Source organism: Xiphias gladius, chromosome 9 (genome assembly GCF_016859285.1).
Source record: "Xiphias gladius isolate SHS-SW01 ecotype Sanya breed wild chromosome 9, ASM1685928v1, whole genome shotgun sequence".
NCBI lineage: Eukaryota > Metazoa > Chordata > Actinopteri > Istiophoriformes > Xiphiidae > Xiphias > Xiphias gladius.
Window position 1 is genome coordinate 23638756 of NC_053408.1, and position 20996 is coordinate 23659751.

The window sequence follows — 20996 nt, forward strand, 5'->3', positions numbered from 1 at the left end:
GATATCCAGACTGGGTTACTATGGTTAACCTCTGTCTTAGTGATAAATCTTAAAATGTGTGTGAATTAGGATGAGAACAGAGAGTTAATTCCTTGACAACGCTCATCTCCAGGATCTGGCAGAGGCACCAGATGATCTACGGCTAGTGACAAGGGACACAATAAATATGCCTCGTAAAATGGGAGACGGCCTCATTAGTCACAGCTTTCATTATGGCATGACAGCATGTGTGTGTGTTGATGTACTAATGTGCCATCCTTTCACCACTCCACATGCACTACTGCTATGTATGTATGTACATGGATATTCACAGTGCGTGTTTATCAATATGTGTGTGTGTTTCATTATTATTTGCATTCAGGCACTGGGAGGATGTTTAAAGAGTTTTTCCATTGACACTGGGCTATCAGTGGGGCCTTAGCTGCTCTGAAAACCAATCTGTCACATTAATGTGTGTGTGTGTTTAATGTCTCTGTCATTTATTCAGTTTGTGTATGTATGCGCATGTGCATTTGTGTGTGGCATGCTGTCCAACATATAACATCTTGAGCTATTTGGTTTGTCTGGAACATGCCAAGGAATAGACCCAGTCTGTAACAGAAACATAATGCCAAGATTATAAAGCTCTATGTAATAAGTCGGCACAAGAGCTGCACCATAGGCAGAATATCAGAATTAAAAACTGCAGTGCAAATTGCTTGTTGCACAGCAATCCCACCAAAAAAGACATACGTTTTGGGTATAGAACAACATATAGTGAGATTGGTTCCACAGCAATCCCACCAAGAGAAGGGAGAGAAGGGTAGAATTGAAGGAGAGACAAGAAGAAGAATGAAACTGAGAGTCTAGAGAAGGGAGGTGGAATGATGTCAAGGTGGCTGGTAACAGCACAGGCAGGGAAGTCCGAAACGCAGACATACAAACAGGCTGATGCAGTGAAGTTGCTTTAAAAAGTGAAAAGCAGGTCTACAGGCAGATGGGTGGACAAGCAGGCAGGTGGGTTGACAGGCAAGCAAGCAGACAGGCAAGCAGGCAGGTACGAATGCAGGTATCAGGTACATAGGAAAACACACTGGAACATAAACAGACAATCTGACACTAACCGGTGAAAAAGGGCTTGTATAAGTACTAGGGGGCAGATGAGGGAAATGAGGAAAATTTGTGTTATTGGGAAGGAAAGCTCAGATGATTGAAGATGGAAAACAGGTGAGCAGATGGACATGGGGACAGGAAGAACTTCCAGGGACATCTGGTGGGTGGATGGAGAATGGCAGATCTGGGGAGATGAAGGGGAGAACATGGCTTGGGAGGAGTGAGCAGGGGCTGGAGACAGAGGCTGTGGGGAACTGGGAAGCAGACTGTGACAAATGGTAGTAGAGAAGAAGAAAGAGGAAAGGAAGTATGTGCTCCTTTGCAACACAACAGTTTCATGCCAGAGTACTAACCAGGCCACCAACAGTACAGTACAGGACAGGAAGGGACCAAAAAGTGAACCCAGCAGTGCATTGGGGAAGGCAGTATTTCCACAGTGGAACAGTGCAGTGCAGTGTGATGTCATATCAGTCAGACCACAGCAGCACTGCGGGGTAGTGTGGAGCAGAGGTCGATGGTGACGGGGATGATGACTGTACACTTACAGCTATGACACTTTACTCTGGAACTGTACAGGGGTGGCTACATGTTTGTATTAGCAGGGTGGGAGGCTCTATTGTCTGCATATATACATAGAGCCTGAAAACTGACACTTTTAACACTGACATAGACATACACATTGTTTAATAGCAGCAATTTATGAGAGGAAATGTGAATGAATAGGCCTTGTAAGGAGAAGAAACAGAAATAAAGAAAACTAGAAAGAAAGGATGCCATAGACTATTAATTGTTTGTGTGTTTGTGCCTGTGTATGTGTGTGTTCTTGTGGTGAACCTCTACTACAGGGTTTTTTTAAGAGAAACTGTCTCAGATGGCTGCATGCAGGAGCACAGTACTAACTGGTGAAATGGCCATGAAACCTCTCAAATTTAATGTAAAATATATTGTTATGTTAATGTTTAATCGAAAAAAAGAATTACTAAATTAAGAAATTTATTCTGGCTGGGAACCTGCATATCATTCCTGCTTATCTATCTATGCTGCAAACTATTAAATAAAGGCAAAATAACCAGTAAAATAATCCTAAAGGTTAAGTTCTGAATTTTTCAAGTCTATCATAATGCAGTACTCAGATGCCCATGTGTATTTTAAACAAGAGTTAGTTGCTGTAATCATTCCTCCTCCGAATACTGAATGTGAAAAGATATCATCCTAGTGTGACTCAAATCTCTTGATTAACATTATAAACTCAGCACTACTATGTAGAACAGTAACCATTACAATACGACATTGAGTCACAGTTTTATCTCCCCTGCTGTTCAGTCCATCTAGGACAAGGCATGTCTCTGTATTTAACAGCTTTCCTACTTTGCAGCTTTCTTCTTCTATCTATTTCTCTGGTTGTTCTCCTTTCTTCTCCTCTATCTTGGACCGATATCAGAGTGTTTCTACTCACTTTCATGTTTCAAACAGCAGGCGATGAAAGCTGTCAGTCTGCGATGCAACAAAGCCAACAGTCATGGTGGCAGTAGAGCTGCTCTAAAGAAAGAATTATGGATTTAAGAGCAGTGACTCTCAGAATTAAGGATAATGATCCTTCACCTCATGAAAAATGGGATTAGTGTTTGTTCCAGTGGGCACTGGTATGAAGGTTAGAAACACTGCCCCCTTGAAGTGTCTTTGAACAGAACACGGATGGACCTACAGCTCACTTTAAAAGACCTCTGGATCAAAGCTTAATGTCTCAATTTCCGTTGATATGCTTTGGCTTTGAATTTGTTGCCACAAGTCCTTTGACAAGGACAGAAAAAAAATAGAATACAGACATTTTCACATATATTGCATATATTTTCCAAAAATTTTACTCTTTTAATATAATATCGTGGATATAAGTATATTTCCTGAAATGTTTTATTGAACACTTTTCAAGAAACACACTTATCATGTCAGGACTGAAAATGGGCGTCAGATGCAACAACTGATTGTTTGATCTCATACAGTGTATCATAGTGGACGGTAACCGGTGACGCATCTCGGATGCCTCATGATGTCCCGACAAAAAGACAAGTGTGTCAGAATTTTTAAAATCTTCTCTTGCCTAGTATGACAACCTCCATATGTTGGATGATGTTGACCTATAGGAGCACAGAGCGCTCTTCTGCTCACAGCTGTAAAGATGGCAAAGCGAAAGATGAATGATGATGTTGTTGCTACTCATGCTACTAGGTGGAGCAGTGAAACATAGGAAAGGTTTGTGGAGCTAAGACCCCTGCCTTTTTGATGTGTCCTCGAGACACAAGACAGCCAATATCACACTGCTTCGGACTCCATTTTGTGTTTACATTCTTGGTTCTTGAAGTAGGTCCCTGGCACCTGCTTCTTATGACATCGCGCAAGTCATGAAAAACAGCAAGCTGTGATTTGTTGGGTACAAACATGTAGTCTATCATGTCTCATGGCCAAGTCATGGAAAGAATTTATGACTCTATAATCGCCTAATTTAAAACAGTGACTATTCTATCAGACATAAATATCATGCAGTCTGAACCTGGCATAAGATGAGAAGATGGAGTTAGAGTTAGGACATAGTTAACCTAACTTAGCATAAAGACTGGAAGGAGGAGGAAACAGGTGGCCTGGTTCTGTCCAGTGTTCAAGAATACTTCTAACGACACATCTAAAGATCACTTATCAACATGTTATATCCCGTTTTTTTAATGGTTTGTTTAAAAAAAAATGTAAAAATGACAATGTGGTTTTAGGGGTAATGTGATGGAACCATTTCTTGACAAACAAACAACAGTGCACGTATCTGGCTATAACAATGGATGTTAGATATGGTTGATGACCACAGCTTTTGGTTTTGGCCCATCTACAGGCACAACTGAGCCAAACCTGGCAACCTCACTGTCACAACAAGACTTTAGGAAGCTGTTCTGCACATTTTCTATTACTCTTTTTTTATGCTGTAAGCCCTTTCCAATGTGGCAGCACCAATCTGAAATTCTCTGCAAGAATGTAAATGCTTCATTTTATCTCGTTTTACATTCACATGTGGTTTTAATTCAAACATCATATACAATAGTTTTGACTCTATAAGAATTGAAAGCTGCGGATGCAAAGTCATAGAAATTTTAAAATCAAAATCTGTGTGGATATCCTTGACAAAACATCTCTAAAAATATATACTTAAAAAAAATCCTCTGAGAGGATGAATGTGGTATTGTAAATGTATGTCAAAAAAAGACTTTATTGTTTCACTTGGTATTAGTGTTGGCTATTGCTGTATCATAGGTTGTTTGACGAATTCATTTTTCTGGTTAAGGACTGTTTTTCTGTTGCTGCTTCATTAGACAGCCAACATTGATATTATTCAAAGCATGGAAGTTGGGTAGGAGTGATGTGGGTGAGGTATTATCCCACAAAATACAAAGAAAGGCTGTTTTTTAAGGCTGGTGGACCAAGGCGTTGGTCCAACAGCCTTAAAAAATGTTGCATGTTGTTAACTGAGGAAAGACAATATCTGAACATCCGCAATAAGCACTTACAGCTGAGAATAGTTAAGAATTTCTGGTCATATTTATGTATTTGAATATAAATATGTTCATATGTAAGAATATTTAAATAAATGAAATTTATACAATAAAAAGTGTATATGACTCAAAGAAGTTGCAATTGATTAATGAATCTGTTTTTTTTGTGAGACTTCTCTTTGGGATGAAGATGTCTTTCAGTCTATCAGCCTGTCTATCCAATAATTTGATCTCTTGACAAATACTGGCTGCACTTCCAAGACATTTGCTGCTAATATTAATGGTCCCCAGAGGTTGAGCCCTTTTGAGTTTGGTGCTTGTTCTGTTATGTCAGCAGTATCCCATGGAGTTAATGTTATGATGCCAATGTTCAGAGTCAGTGCAGGAAGTTGTGTATCCTGTATGTAATGAAGCAGAAAGTAAGGCTGTGGAGGTTGGGGTGGTGGATGGATATGTACTGCATTTGACTTTGTTGTGGGGGATGGAGTGTGAATCCTGTCAAAGATCTGCAAATTATTCTTTTTTTTTTTTTAACCATAACCATGATCTTTCCCTAACTGTATGCAAATGTTTTAGTTGTCTAAACGAAGCAATAAATCAACAACAGTTTATTTGCCATAACCATGATCTTTCCCATTGTTGCCACTTACAATTATAGACTTTAGACCTGTCTACATTGGACGTTTTTCATCCACATTTTTCAGCCGTACATGTGTCTGATGAAATAGATGCGCTTCAATTTTAATCAATAAAGTTGTTTACACAACACTATATATGGTACTTGTACTGTGCTATGCCCCCCCCCCCCATGCATGCCAGGCTAAGCAGGATTCTTCTAGTTTGGTAGAACACCATATCCTTTCTATTTTTTGCGTAGTTTGCTTTAATATGCGGGTTTGGGAGTTAAATTATGGAGCTGACCTCCTTTATTTTATCATCTTATTTTTTAGAGGGGGCAATAGAGTCGAGTATCATTCTCATTGAGACTACAGCACTATCAACAAGATGCTGAATTTGGGAGGGACTAAAGTTAGCATAGGAGTCCACTGTTATATTGAATCATGGCAGTGAATTAAGTGCTGATGGAATCAGTTCCTTAAATTTAGCTACAGCACTATCAGATAGACATCTAGAAAATACATTTCTGCCTAATAGTGTGTAGTCCAGTAATAAGAATTCAAAGGTTATTAAATAATGGTCCGATAAAAGAGGACTCTGTGGTAAGAATATTAAATGTCCAATTTCGATGCCATAAGTCAGAACGATGTGGAGGGTGTGGTTAAAATAGTGGTGGGTTTATTTACACTCTGAGCGAAGGCAATGGAGTCTAATGATGAGATGAAGGCAGTTCTAAGGTTCATTATCAACATCCACGTTAATATTAAAATCACCTACTATAATTACTTTATCTGTACTAAGGACTAAACTTGATAAAAACTTTGTGAATTCAGATAAAAATTCAGAGTATGGGCCTGGAGCGCAGTACACTATAGCAAACAGAATTGGCTTTAAAGTTTTCGATGATGGCTGTGTAAGACTAAGAACCAGGTTTTCGAATGAGTTATACTTGAGTTCAGCTTTAGGGTTGATTAACAGGCTTGAGTTCAAAATGGCTGCAACTCCACCTCCTCGGCTGGTGCCTCGAGGAATGGGAGTATTATTATGACTGGGGGAGTGGATTCGTTTAGGCTAACATATTCATCTTGACACAGCCAGGTTTCAGTGAGACTAAATATATCAATATAACGATCTGATATTAGATCATTTACTAATACAGCTTTGGATCTAATGTTTAAGAGTTCACATTTAATTCTCCTATTTTGTTCTACCTCTGCAGTGGTGGTCTTAATTTTTAATAGGTTTCTGTGTACAACTCCTCAGTTTTGGGTGGGTGACTGCCATAATGGAAGCACAGAGAAACGTGTAAGACTAAGAACTCTGCCTCCAGCTCTCAACTCTGGGTTGTCGTGGTTTTGGTCTACTAATAAACTCAGTCAGATTTCTAGATATGAGAGCTGCTCCATCCAAATAGGGATGTATACCGTCCCTCCTAATCAGACCAGGGCTTCCTCAAAAAGCCCGCCAGTTATCCACAAAGCCCACATCGTTTGATGGACACCACCTCGACAGCCAGCGATTGAATGATGACATGCAGCTGTACCTGTCATCGCTGGCCAGATTAGGCAGCGGCCCAGAGAAAACTACAGGGTCCGACATTGTCTTTGCATATGTACACACTGACTCAGCATTCATTTTTGTGACCTCCAATTGGCGTAATTGGGTGTCATTATCACTGACGAGAATACCAGTCTTACTATAATTCCGTTAAACCTTAGCCAGCAGTTTTAAATAGGCTTCTACGTCGCCCGCTGTGGCCCCAAGAATACATTTGACTATGGTCGCTGGTGTTGCTAACTTCACGTTTCTCAAAATGAAGCTGCCAATAACCAGAGTTGGTTTCTCAGTGGGTGTGTCGCTGAGTGGGGAGTATCTGTTTGAAACGTGAACTGGTCGATGATGAACCATGGGCCTCTGGTTAGGGCTACGCTTCTTGTTACATACAGTCTCCCAGCCACCCTGGCTTCCCGGCTGCTCGGGAGCCGCTGCGGGGGAGATTAGGAACCATGCTGCCGCGCCTGCTGCTTGGGGCTGGCTAACTACAGCAGCTAATGATTTGGTTTCCATGGTGTGGAGCCGTGCTTCCAGTTGACTGAGTCTCGCCTCCGTCACTGCAAATAAACTACATTTATTACATGTACCATTATTGCTAAAGGAGGCAGAGGAATAACTTAACATAAGACACAATGAGCAAGATAGAGCAGGAGAGAGAGAAGCCATCGCTAACTGCTAAGCTAAAGTAACTAGTGGATGTGAAAAGTATGTAACCAAATGTGAAGTAGCGAGAAAATCGCTAACAGAAATAGAGAGTGCTTAAGCAGAACTAATGTAGGTTTAAATGTACAGCGGGTAATTAGCTGCTCTAATGAAGAAAATAGCAAAACTAACTGGGTAGAGGCAGAGCAGCAGAACTCGCTACCAGTCACACAGAAGCTTGCAACAGTAAACGAAATTATAAGCTTACCTCAGCACGTCAGCAGATAGCAACAGCTTCACCTGCTGAAAACAATGTCAATTTCCTGTAAGAGCTTTGAGGGTCAGCGTACTGTATATTAGTTAATTTCAACAGCCTTACCCCTAAACTCTTCCCAAAAACCCAGCAACACACTGTTACTCACAAGACAGCACTGATGTCATATTTTTCATAAACTTTGCATAGAGCTGCACTATATAACACAGGAAATAGCATTGCCAGAATGTTCTTTAACATTACTAGTGACACTGAGTGACACTGAAAAACACCAGTGGCATCAGGAATGTGATGTACAAAAAATTAAATTTACCCCATTATATACCCTTGATACACCCAACTGCAGGCATAGCAGGGCGTCATGAAATCTTCAGAGGTTTGTCAGCTGGTGTGGTGTTACATTTTTATTTACAAATGGAAGGACACATTACTCGATGCTGAGTTACTTTTCTCAGATTTCTCTTTACTGAAATGCAGCTCAGCACATAAGCAACTAAAACACTTCATAGACATCTCAGGCTGAAGTAGCTTTTATTTATTCACTTATTTGGCATGAACCAAGATTGCATTACAATGAAAGGAAGAACATTTCTTTACTGCATGGATTTTGCTTCTTACAACATATTCCACAAAAATGAATCAGAAATGCTGCAATGTGCTTATGCAATATGCAAGTGCACACAATGAAACTAAAGTAATTCAGGTAATGCAATACAAAACTGTACATAATCACTATCCATTTAATTTGGTACATGCATAAAATAGTTACAAATATAGAAATACTACAGTGCTAGTCAACTCTGTCTTCTGCATTTGGCCACATGTTCTCATCAACATCACACCCTATGTCTTCTCCTGCAATCCACCTATGAAAGAATCTTTTTTTCCAGCTTGATCCATCCCAACAATCTTCTGCAGATATGTCCAGAAATCCGGCATTAATTGTGTCCAAGAGAGACATCTGATCTTAAACTTTCCACCTCCATGAGAAGAAGGATTCCTCTGTGAGGCTGAGGAATGGAGAGTGACTGGAAGAGACTGGTGAACCACCACAACATTCCATACGGTTACAAAATATTCTGGATTCAGCCTCACCTGCCCCATATCCTATCCTGGTACAAGTCTCTCATGGAAGTCATCAATCAATTTACTGTAATTTTATGTTATGTTATGTTTAGAAACTAAATTTAACAGTTTTGAAAATATTATGAAAACATGTGAAAGGGTTAGAGGTGGCTGAGTTTGATTCAAATCAATGAAAAGTTACCCACAGTTGAGTCCACACTGATTTCTGTTGTGATGACTGTGTGAAGAGTTTTGACATAGTGAACTCATTATTGAGAAATGAGTGTTAGCAGCTGTAAAATTGAATTACACCACTACTGCCAATAATAGAAACAGGATTAACAGGTTCATTAAAAAGGCTGGTTCTACAATAGTTTGAGTCCTGATTCATGAGACTGTTTGGGACGAAGGAACCAGATGGACAGGACCAGGCTTCTGTCTGAATGTCACCTTCTAAGTGTTTTTTGTGTGTTTGTTAATTGCTACTTACTGTACATATGCCCAGACATTACACAGAAGGACTTTGAAGGTCTCTTGTCCCCATAGCTACTGTAACAAGTAATGAATGACGTGATGTTTTCTTATTCTTTGTGATACTGGTTGTATTTTTGACATAATTTTTAAGGTTTTGTTTGACACATATTTTTGTCTCAGCTAAGGTCCCATTATGTGTATTGTTTAGTTGTGGTGTGTTCTAAGTGCATTGCTTTCTATTGACCTTTTATTTTTGAAATTTGGTAAAAATTATACAGTATCTGTTTAACACAGTTTAAATTTTGTTAAAAGTGTAAATATAAAAACATCACAAAATATGGTAAATTTACATGATTATTATTACATGACAAAAATATTTGGCATTTGAACTGGGTATAACTAACAGTGATTCATATAGCTCAATACAAAGCTGGATAATATTGATATAACATTGTATTTGTGTGTGCACAATGTTAAAAGAAACGGTCGAAAAAATAAATCTAGGTTTATTGTAGTGGCCCTTTGGTGGCTTGGGGGCCATAAGCAGACACTCAAGATGCTTATTTTTCAGTGGGGCTGACACCTACCTATCCATTAGTGAATCTTTAGAGCCAATTCCTGCCTTACATTAAGAAATTTATTTAAAGGCAGTATAGTATTTTAGTGATGAATAAAATGCATTTACTGAAGCCATTGATGAGCACTTCAAATCGAATGTCATGTCAGGTGTTCAAGCTGTTTTGTGGAGCTGTGGCTTGGGAGGAATATCCATCATACTGACTGCCTGATGTCTGATATTTAATATGACTTTAGATGAGGGGAATTGAAAATCCTTAATAAGCTTTTCAGCACTCCATATATGGGTATTGAAAGCCATCAGTGTATATGTGGGGGCAGCCACCGGTGTTTGTTGATCTGTCACTTGAAGATGGGTCAGATTTAAATTTAAACCATATGAGCTTTCTCACTTTGACTGTTTCACAGTCATCGTCTCTCCACCCCACTCACACATATAAACACATACACATTTGCATGCACACACCCCATTTGCTGTACACCTACACAGAGAAAGTATGTAGGCTACAAAAGCAAACAGTATCCAGTGTGGGTTTTGTCTCGATGTCTGTGAGAATTAAACAGACAAGGAAATAATTGTATATTCTCTCTAATTAAACTTGTGGCTCTGGTATAACCTGAGTGGTAATGCTTGAAAGTGAACTATCCTGTATTATGAAGAAAATAACCATGATACTGCATATTCAGAAAAGTATATCTTTACTGGGTCCACAACTTCAAATTCCAATCAGAGAGTTGCTCTATTTTTTCTAAAGTCACTGGAATGCAGCATAGATTCTGTTTTGTACAGAAGGTCAGATAAGGTGTAATGTAATGTCAAGTCCTGATGATGAACTAATTAAGCCTCTCAACACCAGACCCATTTGCAATTGCGAATGGGTCTGGGACCTCTCAGTTCATTTTCAATTTCTAAGGGGTGTTATCAACAGTCACAGACCAAAATTCCTCTGGACGCAATTGGATAAACCTACAACCAATCAGAGTGAATAAGTAAGTGCAGTTTTTTGTTCTTCTTTAAGAGAAAAGAAGATTCAACAGACCTCTCCACATCAGATCAGCCATCTTGGCTGTTAATGAAGATGCTTCAGCGGCGCTCCTCTGTCAGTCAACGTATCAAACCCAGCCCATTTCAGATAAGTGGTTGCAGTTGGCCTGACCTGTCTCAGGAAAGATGGAAATATGTCTGAATGGGAAGGGGGCCAGATCTGCTAGAGCCAATAAACATGAGCACGCTGATTGGTCTGGTTTCCAGGACAGAACTAATTATGTTGCGGTTTCAATTTTTAAGGTTTTGTTTCCTACAGATTACAAAATATTGATTTTGTGAATTAAACAAAACTCAAACTGTCTTCTGGTGATCAATAGATAAAAATGGAAGAGATTGTAATATGGGATCTAAAATGAATAGGACTAAAGGGTCACTATATTGTAAACTAACTGTTCACAAATGCACACTCTCAGTCTCTATGGTAATATTATAAAAAATACCACTGCCTTCTGTCTATCTTGATCAAACCACTGACAACCACAGGCACACTGTTAGTCACAGCACAGTAGGTATATTTTAGGGACAGTACAGGGATTTTCCCTGAGTTGCTGCTGCAGTAGGTTACAATAACTGCTAAGTGTTGATGTCAAATGTAAGAAATTACATAATGGTCTTAGTGTGCTAACTGGAGATGATTTTCACAACAGACTTTTATGACTTTTGAAGAAGTGATCAGGAGAAAACTGTCTCGTTTCTACTGAGACCACTAAATAGTTATTTTTAGCTTTACTAGCAGCATGGCTCTAGGGATGGCAATTTCAGTCAGCCAGTCCACCACTTTGGTCCAGACTGAAATATCTCAACAAATATTGGATGGATTGCCATGTCATTTTGTATAGGCATTTATAGTCGCCAGAGAATGAATCATAATGACTTTGGTAATTCTCTCTTTCCCTCTAGTGCCACAATCAGGTCAAAATTTCAATGTGTCTGATATCTTTGATTTATGACCAAATACCTGCAAAACGAATGACATTCCCATTAGCCTCAGCTGTACGCTGTGCTCAGTGCTAATTAGCAAATATTAGCGCGCTAACACACTAAAATAAAGTGGTGAACATTGTAAACATTGCACCTGCTAAACATTAGCATGTTCGCATGTTGACATCAGCATTTAGTGCAAAGCAATAAGTACAGCCTCAGAGAACCTTTTGCATGGTTGTAGACTCTTTGTCTTTATCTGGAGAAAACAACTCTTGATATGTCAAGATCACTAAATAACTTCTCGCTACATGGCCAAAATATGGACACCCCTACTTCCACATATCTTTGTGTACTTTTTTTGTCTGGTGTCAACTTTTAGTGTCAAAGAAGAAAGTATCTTTCATGTATCAAGGGGGAGGGTAAGGGTTGGGTTATGCTAGAAAAGACGTGTTGTCTGACATTGTTGGAAATCAAAAGTGTTTATAGTTGTTCTGAAGAACCACACTGGAAGGTGGATGGAAAAGCTGTCAGTCATAGAAAGGTGGGAGATGCAATATCGTCTAAAAGTGGACATAACAGCACATATTTTCATGTTTTTTAACATGAAAAGTGACAGAAATAGTTGTGTAACTTCTTTGTATGCTCACTGTACCTTCAAGTGTGGCTGTTTGGATCAGATATAAACACTCTTGATGTCCAATGTGATCAGACAATACATCTAACGAGCTAGTTCTGACAGAGCATAAACTGGCCCTAAGGGTGTGGAGGTCAGTGCGGTGGATGGTCATGTAGCTGACCTTTATGCAGCACACCAGGGTTCATGTCTTGTCATAATCCAAAACTTGCTGTTCACCATCAACAATGACCTTTCCTAATCTTTACCAGATTTTTTAGTTGCCTAACCTAAAAATATCAGTAGGCTTCAAACAAAGTGCATGTTGGATTGTCAAACAACGTTTCAAGCCTCCTCCCCCACACCTATTGGATGTTGGAACTGGGAACTGGAGGGGGGAAGCTTTTAGTACATTTTTTAAATGTTGGGGACAATCATTTGTAACACCTGCTCTCTCACACACACACATACACCAGGCATGTGTTAAATAAACTGAGCTGTTATTGACAGTTGTTATTGACTAGTGTGTTATATTAATGTGAAGGATGTGTGTGTGAACGTGACACTCTACAGCTATTTAAACAGTTGCTTCATTAGTCACACCATATGTTAGATGGAAAGACACGCAACTACAGGCTTGAAAAGCAGACCCGATTACATGTCAGTGCCCTTCTTTCACTTTCATAATTTTTATTATTTGCACTAGTAGCAGTAAAAATGTATGGAACACAAGCTGTTGTAACAGTGATGGTAAAGGTGGTAATTAAGCAGTAGTTTCAAAAAGTGAAACAGCATTAGTAAGTGTAAATTTTTAACATAAGTAACTTTGCCACAAGAACATAGATGTTATACAGTTGCTTATGTGTTAATATTTTCAGAAGTGTTCTTTAATCTTAAAACTAAATAGTTTCATTTATTTATTATTTATTTCTTAAACTCCATAGGACAAATCACAACATCTTTATATAGAGTCTATATCACAAATGGTGTGTATACCATTGGAATGCCACTGCTTACATTATAATGTTGTTTTTCCAATACAGAGAGCAGAGTTATGCCATTATGAAGAATATTTCCAAAATTATCTCACAGCATGGCAGTTACACATTTTCATTTGGTTGGTTTTGGTCCTGCCCTCTCTAGAATGAAGAACTGTGTTTCCTGACTGCTAAGATAATATCTCAGCTGGATAAATTACGATCATGGTTTTATCTCAGTGTCTATCTAATCTGCTCTGTCATTTGGGATCCAATATTTGGCCAATTTAGAAGTTTTCGGGCTGCTTCAGCATAGCCATCCTGATGCCAAAATGTTCTGCCCTGAAAAGTAGTTTTAGTAGTTTTAAGTATTACAGTTCATTTGCCCACATATCCAGTGTCAGTTGCAACAGGGTCAGTAAAAAAAAAAAAAAAGGCTGACAACCTAAGGTCAATAATCAACCTATATTTAGATTACAACATGATAGTGGTGAACTGTGCAACACACACACACACACACACACAATGGAAATTATATTCCACCCAATGTGCCCAATGTTTTCTGTTTTCTGTCTATCATCTTTTGTACTTTTGTCCACCCACGGAGGGACTTTACAAGATCAAACGGAGCAGTCTTGTTAGTACGTGACTTGTTAGTACGTGTCTGAGAAAGTGGAAGGAGGGCACTTCTTAGGGAGGCCACAGGAGGGCAGGAGGGCACACAATTCTCTTGGGACTGACAACTGGTAAAAAAAAAAAACTCGGTGCAGTAATAGCAGTATAGTATTAAAGCACTTATGGGAACTACGAGAACAACAGAAGCAGCAGCAACATGTAAAAATATTTTTACATATTATGACATACGATTATCAAACAACACCATTTGGATGGATAAGGAATTAAAAAACTTTTTTTTTAAAAGTCAAAAATAAATTAATGTGTACCACTGTCATCTGTAAAATTCACTTTCTTTTTTTCTTCCTCTTCGTTTATTTCACAAGGCTCACCGCCTCTGCCTCTATAAATACTGGTTTCCTTTCGCTAAGCTCTATAAATATCTGTAAATGACTATATATAACTCCTCAGTGAATAAATCTATTCTTTCCTAGAGCATAGTCAAATAAGACTGACAGAAGTTTCCGAGTCCATGTAGCCTATCACACCCAGAGGAGTAAATTCCGCTCTTCTGTCCGTCTCATTTAATTGTGGTTATGCCAGAGTAGCTTTCTCTCTCTCTCTCAGCTCGGTAAAACTCGTCACTTTCCGATGATCATATTCCGGAATCGAAACCAAATATGGGGCACGAGGGGTGGTCCCCTGTTTACCGGATTCAACCTTTTATGGGTTAAGAAGCTCGACCGGAATTCCTCTTTTGATATCGGAGCGCGATTAGATAGAAAATACACGAGAATACATGATTTAAAAAAAAATGTATATATAAATTTAAATGAAAGGTTGATAAAGTAAAGCTGTGTATGCTCACTGTAGCATATGTTGTTGGTGCACAGTTTTTTGGCTGTTTGGGGCTGTTTAGCATCGAGTGGAAAAGTCAGTATTATCTCTCCCAGAGCAGCGGGTTCTCCATTGACAAGTGATTCCCTTTGAAATCGTCACGGAGCCTCTCAGCCAATCAGCGTCGGCAGCGCCTCTCCCCTTTTCGCTTTCACCACGCCTCCCACTCCATATTTGGGTAATGACGTAGCAGTCGTATTCAAAAGGTTCCCCATATATACATACTAGTGCCAGGGCCCGCGTTCCCAGCAAGAGTTACTTTGCACGGTGTTCAGTTTTTATCACCGGAGCACATGAAGCGCAGCAGACACTGGGAGCTCATCCTCTCACAGCCGGTAACAGACAGAGACATGCATTGGTGACCCGCGCGCGGCTGGGTTACGCACTGTTGTTTGCTATAAGATTGGAAGAAAAGACCAGAGAGACAAGAGAGAGGCGAGCAGACGCTTTTTTTTCCTACACAATGACGGCTAAAACTTTGGAGAAGGTGTCGGTGAATCTCGGGGGGTTCGTGCATCCCGTAGCCGAGAGCGTGTACTCGGTGGATGACATCACCACCAGCTTGCCGACCTCTGTGGCTATCTTCCCCAACACAGATTTAGGAGCGCATTACGACCAGCTCAATGTGACAGCAGGTAGGATGACACACTGCTTGATACCTCTGTGGTGTCTATAGGGGAATTATGAACTAGTAATGTATGAGAAGTTGTCTAGGCCTATATCCTGAATGCTTAAGTAATTACAACTCCAAATCGCTTTACATTCTACCTCAGAAAATAATAAAGAAAACTGTATTGCCTCTGTTTGTCATAGTAACATAGGTAGTTTATATGTTTCGTATATTAGTCTAATGACATGATAAGAACAGAGTCCGTGCGTAAAGGAACACGGACGCACCATCTTTCTTTCACTTCAAGACCACTTTACTGTCTGTTGTGAAAAGGTTAATTAATCATGTTTGTGTTGCCTCATTAATGAACTGTTTTTTTCCCCCTCTGCAGATGGCTTGATGAGCTCGGACATGAGCGCAGAGAAGCGCTCTCTGGACCTCTCCTCCTACTCCAGCGGCTTCTCTCAGCCCGCATCCCACCGCAACCAGACATTCACCTACATGGGGAAGTTCTCCATTGACTCCCAGTATCCAGGTAATTGGAACCCCGAGGGAGTGATCAACATCGTCTCGGGCATCTTCAACGTGGCCCAGCCGCAGCCTCCTCCTCATCCTCCCTCCTCTTCAGCGTCCTCCTCCCCGGCTTCCTCAGGGTCTCCCAATCACTTCTCCAGTGGAAATTTGAGTTGCACCATGGCAGCTCAGAACCAGGCAGAGATAGACCATCACCACCATCTCTATTCCCCCCCACCACCTTACTCCTCTTCTGGCTGCGGGGAGATGTACCAGGACCCCTCGGCGTTTTTGTCCACTTCCACCTGTCCTATCGCCTCGTACCCGCCGCCCTCCTACTCTTCGCCAAAGCAGCAGGGCAGCTCAGACGCGCCGGGGCTTTTCCCCATCATTCCCGACTACTCGGGCTTTTTCCAACCGGCGTGCCAGCGGGACATGCACACGGCAAGTATCCAAGATCGGAAACCGTTCGGCACATGTCCGCTCGATACATTCCGCGTCCCTCCACCCTTGACCCCGCTGAACACTATCAGGAACTTTACGCTGGGGGGTCCAGGTGGTGGTGGCTCCGAGGCAGGGCAACCAAGGCTTCCTTCTGCCTACAGCCCACAGAACTTGCCCCTGAGGCCGATCCTGCGGCCCAGAAAGTACCCGAACAGACCCAGCAAGACGCCTATCCACGAGCGGCCATATCCCTGTCCTGCGGATGGCTGCGACCGGCGGTTCTCTCGCTCTGACGAACTGACCAGACACATCCGCATCCATACTGGACACAAGCCGTTCCAATGTCGGATTTGTATGCGTAACTTCAGCCGCAGCGACCACCTCACCACGCACATCCGCACTCACACGGGAGAGAAGCCGTTCGCCTGCGACTTCTGTGGCCGGAAGTTCGCTCGGAGCGACGAGAGGAAGAGACACACTAAAATCCATCTGAGGCAGAAGGAGAGGAAGTCCTCCACTGTCTCTTCCTCGTCCTTATCCTCATCCACCAGCTCCGGACTGGATCGACCGTCAGGCGGGATCAGTGCAACCAACGGGATCTGTCCATAGTTAGAAAACTTTGTTGTCACCATGGCAGTGTGACGCACACTAACCCCTAAAAAGGAAGCAACCACCGAATAATGATCCTTAAACTGTTGTGAACTAAAGATAGAACACGAAGATGGGAACAAGAACCTCTGTGTAGTCGTGCGTAATTACGCATACCCATACCCTCCTATTCCTGCTCCAGAACTGACAGAGAGACTGACACGAATGCACTTTGCCTGCACAGTCTACTGAACATACAAGTAAATATAGCCATTAATTCATAAGAATATACAAGAGTGGTTGTAATAAAGGAGATTTTTAAAATATCTCCATACTTATTGAGCACGCAAAAGGCTGCGGGTTTAAATGTGAAATAACTGCAATAACGTTTTGAATAAAGAAAACTGTTCTAAGTTATTAAATTGACCAAGTGTTCATTATAACATGTTTGTTGATGACTATATCTCAATTTTAGTGCCTTGCTGCGTGTCTTTTTGTACACTGACTGATTCGAGGACGCTTCTAATGCAATGTGTATTTGTTTTTTAATACGTACAGTTGAAAGTCATTCTATTTTTGTACACATTTCGTCTCGTTTAACTCCAGTGTTAAGCAGTTGTGGTTCACGTGTAAAACCATGTTGGAGTGTAAATATGTTGAACTAATGCCGACTTGACCTGTTTGTTGTAATGTATGTTTTGAGACCTATTAAATGTACATGTAAAACACAGCCGGTATCAGTTTGGTTAATCACTCAGAACGTCAACCTTGATGCGTTCACGAAACCCAAACGTCGCCGGGTTGAAAGTGGCGAATTTGTTTACTTTTATCTTCATTTATAAAAAGGCTGCCGAAGTTGGAAATTTATTGGGTAAATCCAACGTTGCGTCACCCATGGCATATCTGACTCAGAGTTTTCACCCACTCAGATTTATTTGGGTATCACATCAGGTTATAAACAGGCGATGATCTAGTATGCAAACAGTTTGTTTTACGCCCGGCAACCACAATAGAACAGGTCCGCGGTTTTTCGCAGTAGGGATGAAATAAATAGTTTGTACAGATCGTCAAGCTTAACTATTCTTTATAGGTCATGTATACAAATATAGGTCATTCAGTTGTAAACATTCTGACGTGTTAGAGGAAAAAGTAACAAAACAGAGATAAAATATAGGCTACTTTGAAATATATAAGAGTATAAATGAACTACAGCATTCAGGCAAAGATTTTAGGAATACTGAGTTCTTGAATCCAAGTACCCCAGTGCAGCCCCTCTATTTTTTTTTTTTTTTTTTTTTTTTTTTTATATTTTATTTGTCCAGTTAACAATTCATTATATATACAGGGGGGTCCAAAAGCCTCCGACTTTTGGGCCTAAAGCTGTGGCAGAGAAATACTGGATCCTTTATATATCCATTTATTAATTTGCTTTTATTTATTTAGCTATTTATTTGTTGGCCTAAAAGTATAATACACTGGGTCTAAAAAATATTGAAGTCAACAGTTATATAAGAGAGAGATTATATGTACATGTTAAGTGTAAAATGTAAACTCTTCTCAGGTTGCTAAAACCCACAAATTCCCGGAAAAAAAGGACAGAGGATATGACTTCAGTGTCCTCAGTGGTCAACTGCCAACTTTAATTCCTTACAGAGATCCTTACATCATCTGTGTTGTTCTGAATATTATATTGTTTTTAATTTGCAATTTGAAACTCATCAGAAACGAGCTGTTCTTTGTTCTAAACTTTTAAAAGCTGAATTAAAAGAAAAACACACGTTTTTGTGTGTGTTTTTATGTTTTGACGTTAACTTTGTCTGTATTATGTTATTCACACCTAAACACCTCTCAGGAGTGGGCCGCTGTCGTCACCTGTTTCCTTTCCCTTTACTAAATGTATATTTATAAACACCAGGATGTGGTTCTTTTCACTTGTGGTATAACAAAATAATTTGCGGTGCTTTACCTTAGCACCTAGAGGGTTCATTACGCAATGGAACCAAGGTAGAGAGTTTGTATTGATGCTGTTGTTATTGTCTAGTGTGGAACCAAGTCACAGAGATGCTGCTGATAATTATGGAAGTAAACTTTACAACTGCTTAAGAGGGAGTCACTTTATGTGAGTAAAACAGAAGTGTCTTTATTTTATGGACCACCTGTAAACAGCCAATTTGCTGTGCTTGGAAGAAAAAAAGAGAAAAATCTGACGTAATTTGTAGTCTCCTTTCTGACACATCTCTCCCATGAAGTGTTGGAACATTGTCTAAAGTAAAGGCCTGTTGTTGGCAATTAGTAGTATGTTTAGATACAGTGGCTTCAGAAAGTATTCAGACCTCTTCACTTTTTGCACACCTTATTGTGTTCTAGATTTAATTGTAAATTTATACCATTGCCTTTTTATAACCCATATGTTTATAACCCATAATGACAGAGTGACAACATGTCTTTAGAAATGGTTGCAATTTTTTTTTAAGATCAAAAACTGAAATCTCTCATTTATACAAGGCTTCAGACCCTTATTTACAGCACTTTGCAGAAGCACCTTTGGCAGCAATTGTCTTCTTGGGTAAGTCTCTCCAAACATTGTACACCTGGATTTAGGCAGTTCATCCCATTCTTCCTGGCAGATCCTTTCAAGCTCTGTCAGATTGGATGGGAGGCATTTGTGAACTGCCATCTTCAAGTCTCTCCACAGATGTTTTATGGGGTTTTAAGTCTGGCCTTTGGCTGGGCCACTCAAGAATGGTTGGAGACCTTTCCCAAAGCCACTACTGGTCCCATGTCCTCTGGAGCAGGTTTTCTTCAAGTACATCTGTAGTTGGCTGCATTTACCCGTTACTCAATTCTGACCAGTCTCCCTGTCCCTGCTGCTGAGAAGCCCCCCCATAACATGATGTTGTCACCACTGTGCTTCACTGTAGGGATGGTGTTAGCCACGTGATGAGCAGTGCCTGGTGTTTGCCAGGCATAGTGTTTGGAGATCTGCCCAAAGTTCAAATTTTGTCTCATCAGAACAGAGAATCTTTTTCCTCGTGCTCTCAGAGTCCTTTAAATGCTTTTACGCAAACAACAAGCAGGGTCTCATATATTCATACTCAAAGTGGCTTCCGTCTGTCTGCTCTACCTTAAAGGTATGGACTGCTGCTAACATGGTTGTCCTTCCGGCAGGTTCTTTCATCTCTGCAGAGGACTTCTGAAGCTCTGTTATGACTGTTAGTTCTTGGTCATCTCCCTAACCAAGGCCATTCTTGCCCAGTTACTTAGTTTGGCTGGACAGCCAACTCTAGGACAACTCCTGGTAGTTCCAAACTTCTTCCATTTCCAATTATTGATGCCACTGTGCTCCTGGGAACATTCAAAGCTTTAGAAATGGTTTTATACCCTTGCCCTGTTCTGTACCTCGAAACAATTTTATCACGGGGGTCTAAAGAGAGTCCCTAGAACTTCATGGTTTGGTTTTTCTCCTCAAATGCAGTATGAATAGTAGGACCTTATATACACAGGTGTGACCCTTTCTGAACTACGTACAGTCAGTTCAGTTTGCCATAGGTTGACTCCAGTCAAGTTCCTGGATTTCAAGTTAATATAATTTGACACTAGCTGAAGTGACAAAGACAAAATCCTGCCAATAGATACAGTACATACTGTATACAACATTGTATTATTTGAAACATAACAGCTTGTCTTTCTTAAGTTTCCTAGTTTTGATTGAATCCAGTTTCTGACTCTTAATACTCACAATGTGTAAGCTATGTAGACATACTGTGCATTGGTGTTGAAAATGAATAAATACCAAGAAATGGGTCTGTAAGATTACATATGATGATACAACTGTATAAGTGCCTCTGAAACCAGAGTATAAATATAGTATATACAGAGTCTAGAGGGTTGTTTTTTTTTTTTAAATTTGTCTAATGCACGTCTCTTACACATTTGCAT

The 20996-nt window shown here is 40.2% G+C and overlaps 1 protein-coding gene across 1 annotated transcript; it reads left to right on the plus strand.

Moving 5' to 3' along the window:
- The first annotated feature begins 15156 nt into the window (after positions 1–15156).
- egr2b (early growth response 2b) lies at positions 15157–17746 on the plus strand. Its single transcript, XM_040135456.1, has 2 exons — positions 15157–15537; positions 15904–17746. The coding sequence occupies exons 1-2, from the start codon at positions 15366–15368 to the stop codon at positions 17076–17078; spliced, it is 1347 nt and encodes a 448-aa protein (XP_039991390.1). The 5' UTR covers positions 15157–15365; the 3' UTR covers positions 17079–17746.
- The last annotated feature ends 3250 nt before the right edge of the window (positions 17747–20996 follow it).